This window comes from Lathamus discolor, chromosome 1 (genome assembly GCF_037157495.1).
Source record: "Lathamus discolor isolate bLatDis1 chromosome 1, bLatDis1.hap1, whole genome shotgun sequence".
In the NCBI taxonomy this organism is placed as follows: domain Eukaryota; kingdom Metazoa; phylum Chordata; class Aves; order Psittaciformes; family Psittacidae; genus Lathamus; species Lathamus discolor.
The window spans coordinates 88,740,581-88,757,922 of record NC_088884.1 but is presented as its reverse complement, the minus strand read 5'-3'; the positions used below and the strand labels follow the sequence as shown (position 1 = coordinate 88,757,922).

At 54.3% G+C, this 17,342-nt stretch overlaps 1 protein-coding gene across 2 annotated transcripts; it reads right to left on the bottom strand.

The window, feature by feature from the left end:
• Window positions 1–1,630: 1,630 nt before the first annotated feature.
• Window positions 1,631–6,860, bottom strand: PRDM8 (PR/SET domain 8). 2 transcript variants are annotated; one of them, XM_065665172.1, is made up of 4 exons: window positions 6,443–6,860; window positions 4,543–4,763; window positions 4,076–4,307; window positions 1,631–3,879 (listed from the first exon to the last, which is right to left on the bottom strand). In XM_065665172.1, the coding sequence occupies exons 2-4, from the start codon at window positions 4,759–4,761 to the stop codon at window positions 2,471–2,473; spliced, it is 1,860 nt and encodes a 619-aa protein (XP_065521244.1). In that variant the 5' UTR covers window positions 4,762–4,763; window positions 6,443–6,860; the 3' UTR covers window positions 1,631–2,470. The 2 variants fall into 2 exon arrangements, with proteins under 2 accessions (XP_065521244.1, XP_065521243.1); XM_065665171.1 differs by lacking the exon at window positions 6,443–6,860 and adding an exon at window positions 6,130–6,387.
• Between the last annotated feature and the right edge of the window lie 10,482 nt (window positions 6,861–17,342).

Sequence of the window (17,342 nt, the reverse complement as noted above, 5' to 3'; positions counted from 1 at the left end):
TCAGCCCACAGTCAGGAATAAAAACCAACAGTGAGATTCCCTTCCTTCTTATCCCACATGCAGCATTGCTGTTAATATAAGAGAGTGGGGTTTGGGCAGTGGCAGTCACTCTGATCCCAGGGAAAGTCGGTATGGCTCTGGAGAGCAAAAGGAGTTGGTGCAGGCAAGCCCAAGGCAAACCCTCTTTGTCCGCGTCTCAAGAAGCCAGAGGGGGTGCAGCAGCAGCAGCGAAGACCCCAAAACCCGAGTGAGGGCACGCCACCGGCCAGCGCATCCTCCGTCTCTCCCTTCCTCCGCAGTGCCCCAGGCCCCTCCGAGCGCCGGCGGCCGCCCTGGGCTGGGACCCTGGAGCGCTCACCGGGCGGACAAACCCGGCGGGAGAAAGGAGCTCGGCCGCCGAACCCGCCATGCTCGCTAGGTGGCAGTGCCCCCCCGGTAACTTGCCGCCGGCGTTCCTTATCCCCACCCGGCCCCGGGCGCACCGGCGTGGCTGTGACGGGAACCCCCGCCAAACACCGCCTTCCAACAGCGGCGACGCACCGCGCTGTTACCGCCTTTAAGGGAAGGTCCCTGGGGAGTAATTAAGGGACTCTTCCCGCAATTAATTGCGGGCAGGTGGAGCCGCGCGTGATGCCCACTTCAGTGGGTGGCTTTCAGGGGGTGCAGTGTCAGCACCTCGAGCTGGGGGGGGGGGGTGTGTGTGTGTTAGCTATTCGCACAGTCCTGGGGCCTGGGGGATTGTGGCTTTCAAGGACTGATGGAGCGAACAGCAGCTAAGGGAAGCTGTGCTGTGTGGGGAAAACCCCCAAACCGTGATCTCTGTTGCATATCACCGTATCAGGGACCGACCTCTGCTCTTCTGATTTAATGGAGGGTCAGAGCCGGCTGTAAGCCTCAGCTCCCCTCAGGAAGAAGCAATAAGGGTCAAAATGCACAGAGGTTTTAAGGGCATCCTCTCCGAAGCTGCAGACAACTTCCCCCGGAGTTGTTAAAGCTTTGCAGCAGGTCTGGATGGCAAACCCCCGAACACACACGGCAGGAGATGCTGGTGGCACCCATCTGCACAGCACTGTGGGGCTCCCAGGCTCTTCCCTGAGTTCCTGCCTGACTCACCTCCCGCTTTGCAGCCTGGCTGCTGGGCCATACACAGCATCATCCCTGTGATGCCTGGCCCTCAGCAGTATTGCCAGCCGGCCTGTGGACATCGGTTTTCATCACCAAGCTGCTGCGTTGGCTGGTGCTCTCCCTTGCACCCAAGAATACGTGGCTCTGGCACAAAATGCACGTGCTGCAGCTGCTGCCATAGGGCCAAACTGTCCCCCCATACCCAGGTAGGATACTGAGCCCTCCCATGTGTTCCTGTCCCATCACCCCAGTAACACACTAGGGCAGGGGGACCCACTCTCCGGCCCCTCCCAGCACTCCTTGTCCCAGGACACCCCAGGGTGGTGCTCCCCTGGGCCCAGTCACCCCAAAGGAAAAAAGGGAAGGGAAGTGAAAGGGAAAAGGGAAAGGGAAAGGAAAGGTGAAGGGGAAGGGAAAGGAGAAGGGGTCTCTCCTTTTTCTTGCAGCCCGGCTGGGGGCCCTGTTCCCCACTGCCACCCCCCAGCATCGATTAACATCCAGGTGCTTTGAAGAAAATAAAGTCATTTATTGTCAAAGCATCCAACATACCCAGATAAACTATAAAGTTTAATAAATCTTTTCGGGGGAACAGGGAGAAAAGAAAAATACCCAAATCAAAACCCAAAACAACAACAACAACAACAACAACAACAAAAACCCCAACACAACTCCAAACATTAAAGGGAAAGTAACACGGAACTACTGAGACTTCATTTCACGGGCACCAAGTGACACTCTGTAGGAATATCGAAAATAAAAATTTACCCTGACATAGAATTATTATTACATCTAAACCATAAGTGCTTAATAATTTAAGTAGAAACGTATGACAAATGCATCAATATGTTGCAATATATGACATTTTTAAAAATGTATTTTTAAAGTCTTTGTGTTTTCCTTTTTTCACTTATTTTTTCCTTGCTCCCCCAACCCCCTTTTTTCTTTTTTTTTTTTCCTCTATTTTTTCCTTTCTTTTTTTTTCTTTTTCCCTTTTTCTTTATTTTTTCTACTTTTCTTTCTTTTCAAGTCGTTTTTTAAAATTCTTCTTTCTTGTATGCTTTTTCCTTCTATTTTTTCTTCTTTTCCATTCTTATTTTTTCTTCCCTTTCTTTTTCCTCTTTCTTTTTTGTTTTCCTTCTTTCTTTTTTTTTCTCCTTTTTTACTTCTTCATGTTCTCCTCTTCTTCCCCGCTGCCCTCCCCATCCCTCCCCACAAAGTGAAAATGCGTGCATCGAAAGGAAAGGGAAGAAAGCGCCGGGCGACCACCGCCCTCCGCGGGGGCCGGAAGAGGGGTCCCCGGTGTGCGGGGTGTTGTTGGACTGTGGTTTTTACGGGGGTGTTCCCGCTAGTTATGGGAGGTCATGTGGCGGGAAAGGTGGTGCCGCTCGCGGAAGGACTCGTTGCAGATGGGGCACTTGAGCTTCTCCTCGCGGCGCCGCTTGACTAGGGGCTCCAGCGCATATTCCTTCTTGTGGTGGGAGCGCATGTGGTACACCAGGTCCGAGGTCATGCGGAAGGACGCGTTGCACTTGGCGCACCAGTTCTGGGCCGGCAGGCACAGCGACGTGAACGACGGCGGCAGCAGCGTCAGCGCCGACGGCAGCTGCAGCTGCAGCGGCCCTGCCGCGGCAGCCGCCACCGCCGCCGCCGCCGAGCTTTTGGGCCAGAAGGCGGTGGTGTAGAGGAAGGGGCTCTGTTTGGGCAGCCCCCCGCCGCCGCCTCCACCACCGCCGCCGCCGCCTCCCCCCGCCGCCTCTCCGCCACCCGGCAGCTTGACGGCCAGTGCCTCAGCAGCGTAGAGGCGGGTGGGAGCGGCGGTGCCGTCGGAGCAGGGCTCCCCCAGCCCGCCCAGCTTCTGACCTAGCACCAGCGGCGGGACGTGCGGGAAGGAGCGGGCGGGCTGTGAGAAGGCGCTCTTTCGCTCCTCCGCCCCACCGCCGGGGACGGTCCCCCCGAGCTGCGTGACGGTGGTGAAGGCGCTGCCCCGCGCCGGGCTGCCCCCTTCTAAACGAGCGGACAGCGGGACCCCGGGGCCGCTGCGGGGACATAGCCCCGGATCGCCGCCGCCCGCACCCGGTGCAGCGGGGGAAGAGCGCTCCTGGCCCTCCTCGGCGGCGCCGCCGTCGGGCTCGGGGCCGCGGGCCGCCTTCTTCACCTCCACGAAGGCGCTGCGCTTGGCCTCCCCCGTCTCCGGGCTGGGCGGCGCGAAGAGGCGGCCGCTCTCCTCCAAACCGCAGTAGGAGCCGGCGGCGCGATACTGCTGCTGCGGGGCGCACACGGGCTCCTCCTTGGGCGCCGACGGCAGCCCGGGCCGCTCCGCAGGGAAGCGGCCCCGCGCGGCCGCCCCGGAGCCCCGCTCCTCCTCCTCGGGGTATCGTCGCTTGCCTTTCCCGACCGCCGTCTCGGGGCCGCCCTCGGAGGGGGGCGGCCTCCCCGGGGACCCGCCGTGGCCGCTGCGGGAGTTCTCCAGCTCCCGCGCGAGGTTGTGGAAGTCCGTGGAGGGCTTGGTGCTGGCGGCGGCCCCGCCGCCGTCGGCCCCGGGGAAGGGGTGGTGGAGCGGCCCGCCGGGCTTGCAGTACTTGCCGGCCTCCGGCTCCTTGCCGGCGCTGTCCTTGCTGCCGGGACCCTCGGCGGCGGGGCTAGTGGTATCTGGGCCATGCAGCCTCTTGGGGCAGCGGAACCGGAGGTGGGCGGCGAAGGGCAGCTCGAACTGGAAGCGCTGGTTGCATTCGGGGCAGGCGAAAGGAGGAGATCCTGCAGCCGGACACACGGCACAGAGAGAGAGACGGGAGCACCGTCAGCCGGGAACGGCTACCAGGCATCCCAGGAGGATTAAAGGAAAGAGGAGGGGAAGAAGGGATACAGATGGCGGCCCCCCCTTCCCATCACCCCGGGCGGGGATCTCGGCCAGGCCTCCCCCGGCCATGGGAAGGGGTTTTGGGGCACCCACCGTTGCTGCGGGCCGGAGCCCGTGCGGGGCTGAGCAGAAGCAGCTCGGTGAGCTCTTTGCCGTACCACACCAGCAGCTCCTCGTCCTTGGCGATGCGGCGCAGAGACCGGTAGAAGAGCTGCCCGCTCTTGATGTAGGCCTCCAGGTTCTGCTCCTCCCGCTCCCGTGCCGACTGCACCAGCCGCAGCCACATCAGCCCCTCAGACGAGCCGTTTGCCGCCGACGTGTCCACCTATAAACCCCGTTTTCATAAACGCGCACGGACGGATGGAGGAACCGACCGAGGGGATGGGGCCCGGCAGCCGGCAGTTAGAGGCGGGGAGAGCATCCCGACGGCGGATGATCCCTCCCGGCTGCTCCCTGCGGTGAGGATGCGCTCGGGGACCAGCCGTCGGGGAGAGCGGCGGCAGGGGCCTGTTCCCGTGTGCGGGGCAAGCGGCTCGGCCAGGGAGATGTGCGGGTCTTACCCGGAATATGTAGGGGACGGTGCGCTTGTCGGTGGACTTGAGGGCGATGAAGGCAATGCTGTCGTATAGCGATGTGTGGCTCAGGACGCAGGGGCCGAAAATGGCATTTTCCGGGATGTCGCAGGTGGTATAAACGCTGGTGAAAATGTCAGTCAAGCACTGCTGGACCGTCTTGGCGTCCCCGTCCCATATTCCCCTCTGGACGCCGGCGTCCTCCATGCCTGTGGGCGGAGAGAGGGGCAGAGCCGACGCGTTACGGCGCGGCCGAGAAAGAAAATTTAAATATATATGTATAATAAATAAAACCAAAACAAACAAGCAAACAAAACCCCAAGAAAAGGTAGGCGAGCACTTTCACAGGTCTGGAAAAAAATAAATAAAGGTGGCGAGGAGCAGGGAAGCTGCCGCGATGATTTATTTATCAGCGAGCGCGGCGGGAGCCGGCTTCGGGCAGCAACCGGGCTGGAGCAGGGGGATCTGGCCACGGGCAGAGCCGAACAAAAAAGGGCAGCGGCTGCGACTGGCCGGTGTCGTCCCCCCACAGCCACCTCAGGTGCCCTGCGAGAGGAGCAGGGCCGGTCTCTGGGCTGTGAGAGGAGCAGAGCGAATGGGTTTCAAGTGGCTTGTCATTGTCGCTGATTGCATGTCAGTTTACCTCCCGCTCCACTCGACAAGAGGGAACGTATGTCTGCTCATTACCATAATCCAGCACTTTCCCTCCGAGACTTTAATTAAAAGCAGCAAGCAGAGGTAATTATTTTTTACCTCGACACGCTTATTTATGGAGGAGGGTGAGCCCCGGCTCCTGGGCTGTACAAGGGGACGGATGCAGGCGGGGGCGAGGAGGGAAGGATGTTGGCAGGACGCGGGCACGGAGCGGGCAGCAGGACGGCGGCTGCCGAGCTCCGAGGGGCCGAGGCCGGGGAAAGAGCCCTCGCCCTTCCTGACTCGGTTAGTGAGAGGCTGACTCCCACCACCACCACCCCCCACCCCCCCCACCCCCCATCTGCCACTGAAATCGTTTAGTTCGGGTTCGCTCGGGAATAAATACGCGTTCCTCTCCGTGCGCCTATTTCACATCCGGAGCCGCTCGCACCGGCGAGCCGCTGCTCTCCCCCGCTTTCGGGAGACAACAGGGTATCCCCCCCAGAAACTTCACCTCCCGGAACGGCCGAGGCTCTCGCACCCCCCCACCCCCCCGGTAACGGGCCCCGCGGGGAGGGCGTTTTCGCCTTCCCCCTGTCGCCCTCCTCGTTCCGGCGCTGCCCGGCGCATCCCCTCCCCGAAGGGATTATTTCGCCAAACGAAACAAACGGCCGCGAGCTGCCCCCGCCAAACTTTCCACCCGCCCTCGCAGGGCCCCGCTCGGCTCCCCCCGGTGCCGCATCTCCCCGGTCCCCCCGCGGCCGCCCTTTGTCAGGGCCGGGCGGAGCCGGGGCCGCTCCCCAGAGCCTCCGCCGCCGGGCACGGCGTCCCGGGCACGGCCGCCGCGCCCCGGGCAGGGCCGCCGCCTCCCGGCATTGTTCCCTCCGCCGGTGCCGCCGCTCTTCCCCGGCCGCGCGCTGGGGCCCCTCCGCGGGTACTCACCAGGGAGAGAGGGAATATAATCCTCGCCCGACAAGTGGCACAAAGCCGGGCTGCGGCCCCCGCTGCCTCCCGGCGCTATTGTATCAGAGCAGCTCCATGGCCGGGGCGGCGGCGGGGAGCGAGGCGGGGAGGGGAGGCGGCCGGGGAGGCGAGCGGTGCAGATGGACCCGATGCAGTGAGTGACTGGCACACAGACACACACTTTTTGTTTGCTGCACATAATCTGCCCAATGACGCGTGACAGCCCACGTCCCCTCCCTTTAACCCCTTCGGGGGCTGCCCGCTCACTGCCTGCCCTCCGCCAGCCCCTCACCTGGACATCGGGTACCTACGGAAAGGGGAATAGTGGAGCGACACACCGGGGAGCACCCATACACGCGCTCCGCGTTTCCCCTGGCAGCGAGCAGGTTTGGGGGCCTCCGCTCCGGCCCAGCAGTGAGTGTGGGGCGGGGAGCCGTGAGGAGTCCGACGGCGGCTCTGCCCGGCACCAGGTTCCCGGCGGCCGCCTCCCAGCTCTGTCCCGTCCGTCACCTGCCGGGCGAGCTCTCGAATACACGAATAAGATCCCTTCTCGCCGCGGTGAAGGCAGGCGGGGATGCCCTTGCACCGCAAGGGAAGGCGCCCGGCGGAGGCCCGACGTGCTGGTGGCGGGAGTGGCAGTCCCGGTGGTGCGGAGCGGGGAGAGCCGCCGACGGGGCGGCCCCAGTTACGGCAGAGCTCCCCCTTCGCGGGGCTCGCACTACCCGCACTCGATGGGCTCTGATGCCCGCGGCCACGCACGCAGGCTCGGTAAGCGGCGGATGCTCCGTGCCAAAAGGAGGATTTCACCGCGCGGAAAAGCGTTCAGTGGTTGCTCCCTCGTCGCCGTCATTTCACACACACACACACAAAAAAAAAAAAAAAACCAAACAGGCAAAAAAAATAATATTAAAAATAGAATTTAAAACACACACCCCAAACCAAACAAAAGAAGAGACAAAGCGTTTTCCAGAGGAGAACAATGTTTGCAATCAGGGAGTAGGCTGATGTTTGGCTTTCAAATTCACTTATCCTCTACATAATTGCGATTTTCCTTGCATTAGGATTAAAGGCTGCATATAATATGCTTTCAACATTTATCTTATTAATTCGACAAAACACAGCGTCTGCTAAAAGCGGGGATTGTAATAACATTTAAAAGATGGGAGCCTGTAAAAATTTGGATCTTAATTCCTGCTTAAAAGTTTCTTCCCCCCCTCCCCCCCCCCCTTTTTTTTTTGTGTGTGTGTGGGGGGGTTGTTTGTTGGTTGGCTTGGTTTGATTTAGGTGTCGTCCGTCCCCCCCCCCCATCTCGTATATTTTTTTTTTTAATGCTGCCAGCGCTCCCTGTGTGACAGGAATTGTCCGAATGACTGTCATTAATGGGGGGCGGGGGGGGGGGGTGGAGGAAAGAAAACCTACGCATTATTTTTATTCGCCAAAATTTTAAGGGACACTTCGGTACGTAAACTACCTCGAAATCGCTTCGGCATTATCTCCACAACCGAAATTCCCCGGTACCGGAAAGGACCGTAGCGGCGTTTCCGAGCGTTTCTTCAGCCTCCGATGCCGCCGCACGAGCCAACCTCCGGCAGCAGCATCGCCCCAGCCTCCCAGAACGACACTTTGATGTCCGCAGACTCTTTCCTCGGAATTTTACGCTTCCAGGCGCCACGGCCGCGAAGCGCCCACCTCAACCCCGACCGACCCCGGCTTCCAGGCAGAAGCCTGGTCCCGGTGCGCGCGGCGCAGAAAAGCCACCGTGAAGTACGGGCGGCTCGGGGAGGCAGCCTCTCCCCGGGCTCACCGAGCGACCGCACCGGAATTTTGGGGGTGGCAGGGAGGACCCACAGCCCGGCGAGGCCTCTGGTTACCCCGCAGGAGCCGTACGGAGACTGCCTGCCGCTGCCCTAAGCCACACACGGAATATCTCGTTATATATCCTCGTGTTATGTATAAACCTCCTGCGGAGAGCTGAGACCTGGGCTAAGGAACTCCAGCCGCCCCACGCCGCTCCCCACAGCTTCAAGATCCCCACAAGCACAGCAGCTACCTCCCCTCCCGACTTCCCCGGCGGCCCCCATTGACAACCGGCTCTCCGGGAAGGAGAGTCCCCGGCACCGGCAAGTGCAGGACCGAAACTGTGCTCAGATCGGGCCAGGCAGGCAAACCGCAATCCTAGAGATTCGCAGTGCTGCTAGGCACCCAGCCCCAGGGTCTGCCCCTATCTAGAGGTGCAGGGTGGTTGGCACCCCATGGGCCGGCGGGATGGTGATGGTAGGTCACCATGATCACTTCAGCTCCCCGAGGGAAGCACCAGTTTGTGCCGTGATGAGTTACTATGTGAATGGATAGTGGATTTGTCTCTCTGAGGATGCTAGGGCACCCTCCCTGAGCCTCCTCCTTCGTGCCTGGATTTCACCCAGCAAGGTGAAGGGGAAAGGAGCGAGGTGAGGCTCAGAAAGACTCCTGCATCCCTTGGGAAAAGCTGCCTCCAAGTTTTGACATGCAACCAGGCCTGCAGATGTATAGCTACTCCTCTGAGGACACATAGACACAGCTTAGAGTCAGCTTGCAGGTGACTACTGTAAAGTCACCTGTGAAATAAAATGGCTGAGGAAACACCAAGTTACCAGAAGTACACAAGCCCAGCTGTGATTGTCCAGGGGATGCCGAGGACCGGCAGGGAGGAGGAATGGATGAAGGGATGTATGTGCAAAGCTGCCCTGCTCCCCTCTCTGACTGCTGCTGCCATGGGCAGGGCTGGCTCGTGGTCTTCACGGGGAGCACACTGAAGGGAATGGAAAAGCAACAGGAAATGTGGAGCCACAAGCTTCTCTGGTGTCTGAAGAAATGCAGGCAGAATGGTTCCACTCCCCTGAGACCAACAGACAGCTAGGCCTCTGTAGTGGAAATAGACTGGGGCCTCAGCTGAATGACAAATCATCCTTCCTGCATTTAACTATTACTGGGCAGTCGTGTGCCTGGGTGTCCACAGCACCACTGCCATGCTGCAGAACTCCAAACCTTGGCATGGAGAAGCAGGATTTTCTCCTACCGGAACAGCAAGCATAGGGATCCAGCTGGGACTTCTCCGCCACACAGCCAGCCAGACGTTTTCCCACCAGCAGGCCCTAGCCAGGGCTGGGACAAGCAGGCACTGCCTGTCCTACCTTGTTTCCAGCTCAGTTCCTAACCGTCCTGCTGTCCCTGTCCTTTCCTATTTCCATCGACCTGATGCTGGACTACCAGTGGATTACCATCCACTGATGCTGGACTCCCAGGTCAAGCCACCACCATAAAACCATAAAGCCCTTTTTGCTGGGCACTGGCTGTGGGTCCCCAAAAATGGAGCAAACACTCCTGCTTCCCCTGGAGGCTCAGGCAGCGCCAGTGGGACTCAGCATCCATCTCTTCTCCGCCTGTGTTATCCCGACTCAGAAATGCCAAAACACCACTGCTTTCTTCAGCCCCTGATGGTCCTTGATCTTCCCCTGCACTTCTTTCTGAGCAAGCACAGAGACTAGGTAGAAATATTAATTTGTGTATTCCCCAAGGTCAAAGAACTTTTTTATCACTGACAAGAAAACAGACCACTGAATATAATACAGGGTGGTTAGTCCAGTAGTTTAATATATAGCCCCAAATCTGACTTTCTATCTCAAAAATCAATTTGCTCAACCACAGTTGTTTTTTTCTCCTTACTTGACCTGATAGTAGCCACTGAGATTTAAAACCTGGAAAGTTTTCACCTAGCTTTAGCTTCCTTAAAATGCCTTAAAAAACAACCTGGCAGAGGATGTTATGGGTTGTAAGGGAGAGAAACAGAAGGGGGGAACTCCCGCAGAGCTGGAATCTACTTCTACCTCCTGTACACCCTTTGACTTTTATGTCCCTATGTGCCACCACCAGTGTCCAGTGTTGGGGCTAGAGCCCCCCACTGCATGGTCCTTAGTCACCCTCTAGCTTCGGTGTCAATGTCGTGGAGGTGTGGCTCCACAGGGGTGACCAGAGGACAGACACACAGAACTGCCCAGTGTACAGTGCAGTGGAGTCAGGCAGTGCTGGACTCCCTCCCCTAGGGAGATCCAGACTCTACAGTGAGCAGCCCAGCCTGGGCACCCCTTGATGGCCACACGGCCTCCGTGTTGTCCCATCTATGAGGATGTCACTCAGAACTCCCAATCACGACCCTGGGTGATCGCATCCCAGGTTACACATGGTCAGGCCTTGGCAGGAGCTGATTTGCTCAGCATATTCCCATCAGGTGGATGATCAGCATCTGGGGATGGGCTTTTCTTTCCCCATGCAGCTTGCAGGGCTGTGAAGGCATCTGCAGTGAGTGACAGTCCCCCAAGTTTGCAGAGGTTTGTTAAAGCCTGGTGCAGAGGGGGTGGGAGAGCAGTGAAAGAACAGATAGACAGAGGGGGAGGGAAGGAGGGAAGTAAAAAGAAAGATGCAGAGGGTTTCAGCTCCAGCTCTGCTATAGCAACTTGGCATGGGGTGTGTGAAGGAGCCTAAAACTTAAAAAGATTTATTTTCTGTAGTCATAAATCTCATCCTGTTGTTCCTCTGGCCAACCAAGCATGATAAAATCCTTTTCCATAAAGTATTCAGTATTAAAGCCACAAAGCTCGCCCAATCAGTAGCCATCTGCTTCTCCCATAACTGCTGCTGCAGAAGCAGGGAAAAGCAGCCAGAAGAGAAAGGGCACCACTGTTACAGCTCTGGGACAAATGAGGAGACGCTGAATAGCAGCCGAAACCTTTAGTTTGCCTTGTATATCTGTATCTATAGAGACAGAGAAAGAAAGGAAGCATTATATTGATACAACAATCGTAAAACAAAAAAAGGAAGAGGCATCTAAAGGGCAATACAGCAAGCATCAGAAGGCCCCACTTAAAAAGGGATGCTAACAGATTTATGGAAACCTTTAATTGGTTTTCAATTGAAAGACAAAGAGGCTGAGTGGAGGGAAAAAAAAAAACAACCAAAACAAACAACTGGGAAGAGCAGCCGAGCAATCTACGTTCCACTCCTGCATCGGTGCCTGATCTCATGCAGCCACAGCATTACGTATTTGAAATTATACCCCCCGATATCGATCCCCCCAAGAGCATACAAGCCGCCCAGCCACACTGCGCTGAACTTGACTTTCAGCCAGCTGGGATGAAAGAACATCATCCGCAGCCCTCTACCCGGACTTGAAAGACACATCCCAAAGCCTCCCGACGTTGGCAGCAGCCGCGGCATCCCAGTGGAAGACGGAGGGAGCAGGGCTAGCTCCCAGAGAGACGTTTTTTTGGGGTACCTGTCCTCTGGGGCGGGGACACATCCCCTCCTTGTCTGCAGGAATAAAAAGCAGCTGTGAGGGTTATAGCTACACGGCAGCAGATCCTGCACGAAGCCGAATAGCAAGGAGAGGCAGCAGCCAGGACCGGTGGGATACAGTCAGCTCAGCTCCTTCCTGCGCCCTCTCCTGCCCCCTCTCCTGCCCCCACCGCCGACTAAGTAGAGGGTTAGTGACCCTCTGATGAGGGAGAAGGGTTTGCCCGAATACCCGTCCCGCATCCCGCCGATGGCCTTGCACCTTCTGCCGGGGACTCGCACTTGCCACTGGATGTCGTTTTCCGGGACTACGACCAGGATTAGGAGGGGAGAGCGGACCCCGAGGAGTTTTGGGGGCGCCAGGGGTGCCTGCTCTGCAGGGTGCATGCTCCTTCCCTCCGGTGGAGGGCAGAAGAGTAAAGACAAAGCTGAAAATAGAGGCGAGATTGGTGTCCTAGGAACCTTCCTGCAGCAGAGCTCGGACGGGGATTATGCATATGAACGGGGGAGCTGCACCCCCTGTGCTAGATCGCCCCCACCCTCGACGGCAGAGAGGAGCTGGAAAGACCAACGGGACCTGATCGGAAAGCACAGGAAAAAAGGGTTGTTTCTTTTTTTAGAAGTCCCCTTTTAAATGGGGGAGGGGAGGCGGCTGTGAGGGAAAACATCACAAATATGATTTACACACCGATTAACAACCCGGGTGAGGAGCGAGGTTGAATGCTGCATTGAAGGCACAAGTTACTCTGTGGCTTTTCCTGATCTCTGTGGTGTCCAGCAACACTGTATTATGTCAAAACCCTGGCATGGCAGCCAGTGGCACATCTGCTAGGTGTGGACGACATTCATTAGCCAAGGTTCTCTGCTAAACGGCCTGCCAGAGTCTCAGCAGTAATGCCCAATGCCCACTTGTCTGCTGCCAGCTCAAAGGCAATCCTGCTTCAAGTATGGCTTCTTTCCATGCTGGCGGGAGAACCAGAGGAAACAACGCATTTAGATATTTGGGATGTGAGTGAGGTTGCACACTGGAGCAGCAAGCAGATGTAGCAGAAGAGGAGATGAAGTTGTGAAGTGTCATTTAATAATTGCAGCTCACAGGAGATGTACTGGCCGGTTAAGGTTTGGAAAGGGAAGTGTTAACCCCTTTCCAAACCACAGTGATAGATGCTTTTTGAAAGGAAAAGCAATGACACTACTACAGCAAATTGTCTGATTGTGCTCATAAAGGATACACAAAACCTTCAGCATGGGAAGGCTGCATGTCACGACAGCCTGGAAAGCAGCTGAGGCCCGTCAATGTGTCACTGTCACACCTCGTGGCATCCTGGAGCGTGGGCTTGAAACCAAATAGTGAAGCAGCCACGGTTGGCTTTGAGGTGCCATTCTGAGTTGTACAGAGGTTTTCCTTGTTTTAGTGGGTTTTTTTGTTGTTTTTTTTGGGTGGTGGTGGGGGTGTGGGGAAATAAACCCAAGCAGTTTAGGGGCAGATTTCCTGTGTGTGGTTATTCTAAACCCCACGGAGGGGGAAGGCAGGGCAGGTCTGCAGCACCCCCCTCTCACTGCTTCCAGGCACCAAGCCCACAACAGTCCCTGCCCAGCCGCCTCATGCATGACCTGTTGCCTGTGCAGGGGAAGGGGCTGCACTGACCTACTCAATAGCCCACCCAACAAAGGTCATCCTTCCCCTCTGAAGCTTTACCTGCTGTAATCCGGACAACCCCATGCTCGTGACTTAGTGGGCTCAGTGCTGGTTTTGACATCTTGTTTCACAGCCTAAAAAGTAGCAGGCTGGGCACTCACCATGCTCTCCTCTGAGTGATGTGGAGAGCGGAGATGGAGGGAAGGAGCATTAGCTTGGGGCTGCTATTACCACCTTCCTTTAGGGAGAAACACTCCATTCTCCTCTACTAGCAGGTCCTGTAAAGGTCCTTGATCCTACAAAGGAATTAAACCACCTTACTATGAGATAGATGCAAAGATGTTAATCTTCCCCTCTTATTACTTTCATAAAATTACAACCACCTCATGAGGTTTGAACTTGAGCCAGTAGCTGGTTTTCAGTGAACCCAAAAATCAACCTCAGACAGGTGCTCAGTGAAAGTGCCCTTCCTCCAGCTTCCACTCCTACTTCTATTTCTGTTTACATCCATTCATTTAAGTAGTGGTTCATAAATTGTGTAAAATGCTACCTACACACAAGAGCATACAGCCCTTGCCTCATAGACAAATCTCTATGACAGCCTCAGTATCTTAAATCATAGAATCATAGAACAGTTTGGGTTAGAAAGGACCTTAAGATCATTTAGTTCCAACCCCCCTACCATGGGCCACTATGCAATTCTCTGTGCTATTAAATCTCCACATACATCTTTCTGCACCCCACAACAGCCCCATATCCATCCTTTCCCTACGTAGGAGCATGCTGCGCTGCGGTGGTGCCCATCTCTAACCCACCTTGTGCTCCGCCCCAGGCTTATGGGACAACTTTTCCCACAGCCAGTGGTTTTGGCTCCCCACATTTCCCTGCCTGTCCATCTGTGGTGCAGGCTCAATCGTAAGTCCTTGGCCTTTTAGCCTTCTGCTCCCAAAGTCGCTCTACTCAGGCTATATTTGCGGTTGAGCCTTATCCATCTTCTGTTTCTGCACTGGTTTGTCTTTGTCCTGATTAGCTGGCTGGCCTTAACCTATTAAATGTCTTCAGATTATAAAGCATTTCCCCAATTTCCTACTACTCATGGTTTAACACTAGCTGCATCACACTAACACACTTTGGGCACAGGCTATGTGAATCCCATAACGTACAATCTTCAGGGACCGTGACTGGGTGTGCTTTAAGAACAAGAATCTAACTGAAAGGTAGAGATGTGATGTTTTCTCCCCCATCTTCAAACATTACATCTTTGCTTAAATATGCCTGTAATCCCACCTGATCTACTCCTGTGCTTAAGTCTATTAAGCGTTCACAGGGACATAGTCTCTATGCAGAGGAGTCAGAAGAGTGGAAAATGGGAGAGTAGGGCACTGCTCTGAGGCGAGTTGTGGCCATGTTGTTCTTTCCCCAGAGCCACATTCCCCTTCAGCCATTCCCCAAGATCAGGCTTCTGCCAGGGTTTGGCATTTCTCCTGCCATCACCTACATAAAGGCAGTAATCTTTAGGACTGTCAATACATAGGGAAAAAATGTATTTAAAAAACTCTTGTCAAACCAAAAGCCTGATTTAATTTTTAATTTCAGGTTGGACTTGGTGGTGATTGTGTTCAAAACCATATTTCATTTTACTTTCAAGGTATTTCTCACATGAGTCATTATAACTTTGTTCATTGCCACTATTTTCAGATAACTATGTGGGAGAGAGCAGAGTTATCACCACTCCTGCTATAAGGGAGAAAAGCATTCATGCACGTGTTCCTTTCACTCTCAAAGGATTTTTAGCATGTACTTCAATTTAAGCCTAAGTACTTTCTGGAACAGGGAGCGTCTCTTAGAACTGGGACTTGATTCAAAATCAGAGCTCATTCTCCTAACTCTCTGCTTTAAGCACTGGGGAAAAACCTCCTGCCTCAGCCATACAAGCCCATGTCACAGCGTTTGATACATCTCTTGGCACATGCATGTTCTAATTCACAATAGCACCAGTGCTTCCCCTCCTTATAGTTTGCTCTTCTTTGGGCACAGCGTATTATGTTTTACTGTATGTACTACTACATGCTGCTTGCACAATGTTTTGTGTGATCTAATATTCTTTGTTCAAAACTGCAAAAAAATCTAAATAAAGACTATAGTGTGTCGCAGCAGTATAGGCATCAGCTAACATTTTCCATGGCATATGGTACTTCAGAAGCCATATGTACCACTGTTTAGTGATTCTGGCAAAGAGGCACAGAATGGTGAAATCCAACTGCCAGGATTTCTGAAAACAAATATGTAAATGCTCCAGTGCTTTTGTTATTCATAACATACCTCTAACACAGCACATACAATATGCTGTTCATTCTGTAATGAGTATACTACTAAGCTATATTTGCTTCAGTTCTCATTTTAAAAGATTTTTTCCCTTCTATGTATGATTCCTCCATCCTTTCCATCAAAATCCATGTAAATTGCAATTTAGAAAAAGCATTTTATCTATTTTAAAGGATGAACTTTTTAGGGGGTGGGGGACTTTGTGTTGCATGGATATGCAAGGGTCTTGTATCAGAACAAAGACAGGCATTATTTCAACAGTCTGAGAATGCCCGCTACAAGTAGTGGAATGAAACCAAGGAAGGAAATGGCATTTAACGGGATTGGTTGTGCCCTGTGAAGTCTGTTCAGCCAGGGAAACTTTCAGGGAAAACTGGTCCCGCTCACGAGCTAATGCAGAGCCAGTAGGCTGATGAATCCTTTGGGAATACACGTGAGGGAACAATAGCTGTGAAGGGAACAGATGATTTGGGACACATGGTCAAAGGTAAATGACAGCTGCCAAACTCCAACCTGGGCTGGGATCTGTCCCGGTGAGCTGGGGCTCTGTCACCAGCCAAGGAGCAAAGGAGATGCTCCACAGCTGTGGATTTCTCCCCAAAAGGACCAGCAGCACCAACACATCTTTGGTGCAGCAGCCCAAGAAGTCAGAGCACAGGAATAAGTGCAATGCATGGTCTCCAACTCACTTGGGTGAGCCCAATTTGACTAGGGTCTGTCCTGACACTCATGCAGAGCCTTTGTGCATCCATAAAGTAAGACCCCGACCAGCGCAGGCAGGAGCACTCCTTCCAGAACTAGCATGGGCAAGTAAATGGAATCAACACCTGATTCCCATCTCTGGCAGCGCTACTCCATGGTGCTCCTCTCATCTGCAGATCGCCTGTCATCTCTGCTGAGCTTCTACTTGATGAAGTATTTCAAAATGTTGCTATTTAACATTCAGCTTCACCATTCACAACAAATATTTTAAAATTCCCTGTCGCCACCATTGCCTCTGTCTTTCAGTTTATCAGTGTACACGGAGACTGAAATGATGGGAGTGATCAAACGCGTTAGCAAGTTGTTCTGCGGCTTAATCCTGCCTTGTCTGGAGCAAGGCTGTTGGAAATGACTGTCAGAGCCAGCTCGTACTCTTGTGGCTCTGGGCAACCCCAGCAAACCAGACAAGCCTTGAACTGCCTGCGGAATATGAGGAGGGAAGAATAGAGATGCCTCTGAGAAACATTTGCCTTTACAGTCATTGCTTTTGTTATATTGTTACAATGCAACAACAAAACCGTGACTCCCCTGCACACCTTTTCAGCAAAACGCGGTTATGCTACAAGTTCTTGTAAAGTTTCAGCCACCTCCACACATGACAGTATTGTCTGAGACACATGTAAGCCTTTCTCCCAAGAGATCAAGCACTGCTTTTCTTTCTTTGCCAGTCTTGAACTACAGCATCCTATTTCAGCAAGCACCACCTCTCCCAGGGCGCTTGTGCTCACCTCTGCCTAACTTTCTTCCTACGCTCGTAACAGGCCTGCTTATTACCTAGTCTCCTGTCAAGTCCTCACTATATTATCCCAAGTCGCGAACAGCCTGGGTGCCCAAGCAGTTGCTTTTCAGTGTGTTTTTTTCCCTGCAAAGTTAAACATCATCCAGCTCTTCCTCTTAAAGGAAATACTCTGTTAGAAAGCTTAAGTTTAGAGCTCTGTGTGCAGCCAGGTCTTTCACCTTTAAACACTCACTTGTTTCCTATTCTATCACAAAAGAAAACCTCAAAATTAGCCTTTATGTTTTCCTACTTTCACAGATCCTTAAGCCAGAACCTGAGGGTTTTGTGGTTCTTTTGTTGTTGTTTTCTTTTCTACTCTGTTCTAGTCAGCAGGTGAATACAAGTTGCCATAAAAAATGTTAG